General features: G+C 34.9%; 1 protein-coding gene across 1 annotated transcript; it reads right to left on the reverse strand.

The window, feature by feature from the left end:
* Window positions 1-1,060: 1,060 nt before the first annotated feature.
* On the reverse strand, window positions 1,061-1,963 carry AC631_05929 (DODA-type extradiol aromatic ring-opening family dioxygenase; the record flags this gene model as incomplete). Its single annotated transcript, XM_015614758.1, has 1 exon — window positions 1,061-1,963. One exon carries the CDS (start codon window positions 1,961-1,963, stop codon window positions 1,061-1,063), a length of 903 nt encoding a protein of 300 aa, XP_015464414.1.
* Window positions 1,964-2,346: the final 383 nt, after the last annotated feature.

Here is a 2,346-nt window from a genome sequence, read left to right on the forward strand (position 1 = left end):
CAAGACGTGCATCTTGTTGGATATCATCAAATGTGCCCGCTCGCGGTGTGTCGCCTCGAGAGGCAGATGATGTTTCGATCGTCAACACCGGTCTGTGCCGCATATTGGCACAGATGCGCACCCACTGCTTGTATCTCGGACTCTCGTTGGCGCAAAGCGAGGGTAATCTCTTTCGTCTCACGTCACGGGCGACATTTTCAACACCGAGAACACAGTGGTGGGCCACAAGGATGCCATGACACCGTTCCAAAAATTTCTACCGGACCGGATGTTGATGGTTGAAAAGCTTTATGAGGAGTTTCGGAAGCACGCCATAGATTATTTTAGTTGCACGAATTTAGGCTATAATGATTTCTATATAACGAACATACTCAAGAAGCTTTTGTATCATGGACGTCCTTAGGCTAAAGCTGTATACACTAAATGGAAGAATCAAAAGTATATAAGAAGCAAGTATAACCAGTTTACTGGCTCAAATTGAACATCTTTATGTGGAATTCTCAGTTATGGTTGTCCATTTCTAGCGAAGAGCTTGCTCGCGCTATGATGAGTAATAGAGTATAACAAGTTATGAGAATATCCTAGATGGGAAACCATATAGATGGTTTTACAGTAGTCAAGGAAAATAATAAATACGTAAAATGGTTTGAGTAGTGGAAGAAAGAATGGGAAGGAAAATTAAAAAAAAATATGGATATATTGAAGGGAGTTAATGTTAAATTTAGCTACTAATTGATGGCACTTTGTGCAACATGTTCTCGGAAGTTGCAAAACTTTTACTCTCTGATAAGAAAATTCTATATCGCAAGGCTAAGTAGGGGAGGAGGAATATGCACTATTTGTAGGCACCTTTATGAATTTTTAGTCTTAAAACCACAGATCCTGACTGTATCTGCTACGGGTGACTTTTCAAGGACTTGTAAATGAGTAAGTAGTTTAAATAGATCTGCAAACTTGTAGCTGGAAGAATATATATAAGTGGTAAGGCAGAATAATAGAAAATTACCAATTTCATTATCTGTGATTGGCAGTAGCAATCTCTTTTTATTATTATTTCTGGTTATTCAAATTTAAAGCTTGCATAACTCATTCCTTTATCATAAGTATTGATGTCGTATGTGAAACCAGAATCATCATTTAATGACGTTCCAATGAATATTAAAAATGGAGTGAAATGTTCCAAAGATGGATGTGCGAACCTTAAATTTGAGCTAGTATTAAATTCAAGGTCAGCAGTCATCTTCCTGCGCTCTATAATATTATCCAAACTGACTAAGTCTTGAGCTTCTTTTGTAAAATCCCTTTCAAAATTATCATTTGTGATAGTTCCGAGTTTATATTTGTCATTTTTAAATTGATCAATGACTTTACTCGCATTTAGTGAAGCATAAACATTGTGCACAATCATTCCCAAATTAACTATTATGTACCCCATTTCTCTTAGTTTTGATAAAGATATCCCCAAGTTTATTTGTTGATTGAAGTTATTATATTTAGGATTCAAAGTAGATAAACTGATTATCGGAAATTTGAGAGGTAGGTTTTCCTCCCTGAACATTAATTTGCAAGGAACCCATACTCCATGATCAGTATCTTTTTCAATCTTTTCAATTAGAAGACTTTTGTCAACATCTTTTAAGTATTCAGCTAATTCATCAGCAATAGCTTTACTACCATGATGATCAAACTTCAATTTGTATACTTCCGGATCATCATGTTTGAAGAAATAATCATATGCAACATCTGTATTTTCCTTTACATTAATTTGTATTTTGTTCTGGCCGTGTGGACTTTCAAAATGACCTGAAGTAACAATAACTGCTTTAGGGTTTAAAGACAAAATCTCTTCACCTATCAGTGTCAATTGATTTCTATAATGGTCTAAATAAGTTCTTGAAGTATTCAACACTCCAACACCGCCATGGCCAATAAAATAACTTGGCATAGTTTCTAGTTTTGTCATACTAATTGACTTTCTATGTTATATTTTTCTTTCAAGCATTATTTCCTAATGATTATATACGAGCCAAATGTGGGCCTGTCGCAATATTTCTAAGGATTCGCGAATTCTTTAAAGACTTCACACATATTTTTCTTCTACACCACACAAAACTACGATCAATTGAAAACAAACCAATATTTCATTGTTTTATAAGACTGCTCCCTTAATTCTCATGATTGAACTTATACAAGGAATTATTAATTCATTCGCAAATAAATTTCAAGTCCTTTTAATATTTAAACAGCCAGAACTAGGATACCCTAGTATAGTACAACGAATCAACCACATTTGGAACCTTAATGGCTGCTAGGAAAAGTGTGTGTTGAATCAGGTTCTAATAAAAC

Source organism: Debaryomyces fabryi, assembly GCF_001447935.2.
Source record: "Debaryomyces fabryi strain CBS 789 chromosome Unknown contig00351, whole genome shotgun sequence".
Lineage (NCBI taxonomy): Eukaryota > Fungi > Ascomycota > Pichiomycetes > Serinales > Debaryomycetaceae > Debaryomyces > Debaryomyces fabryi.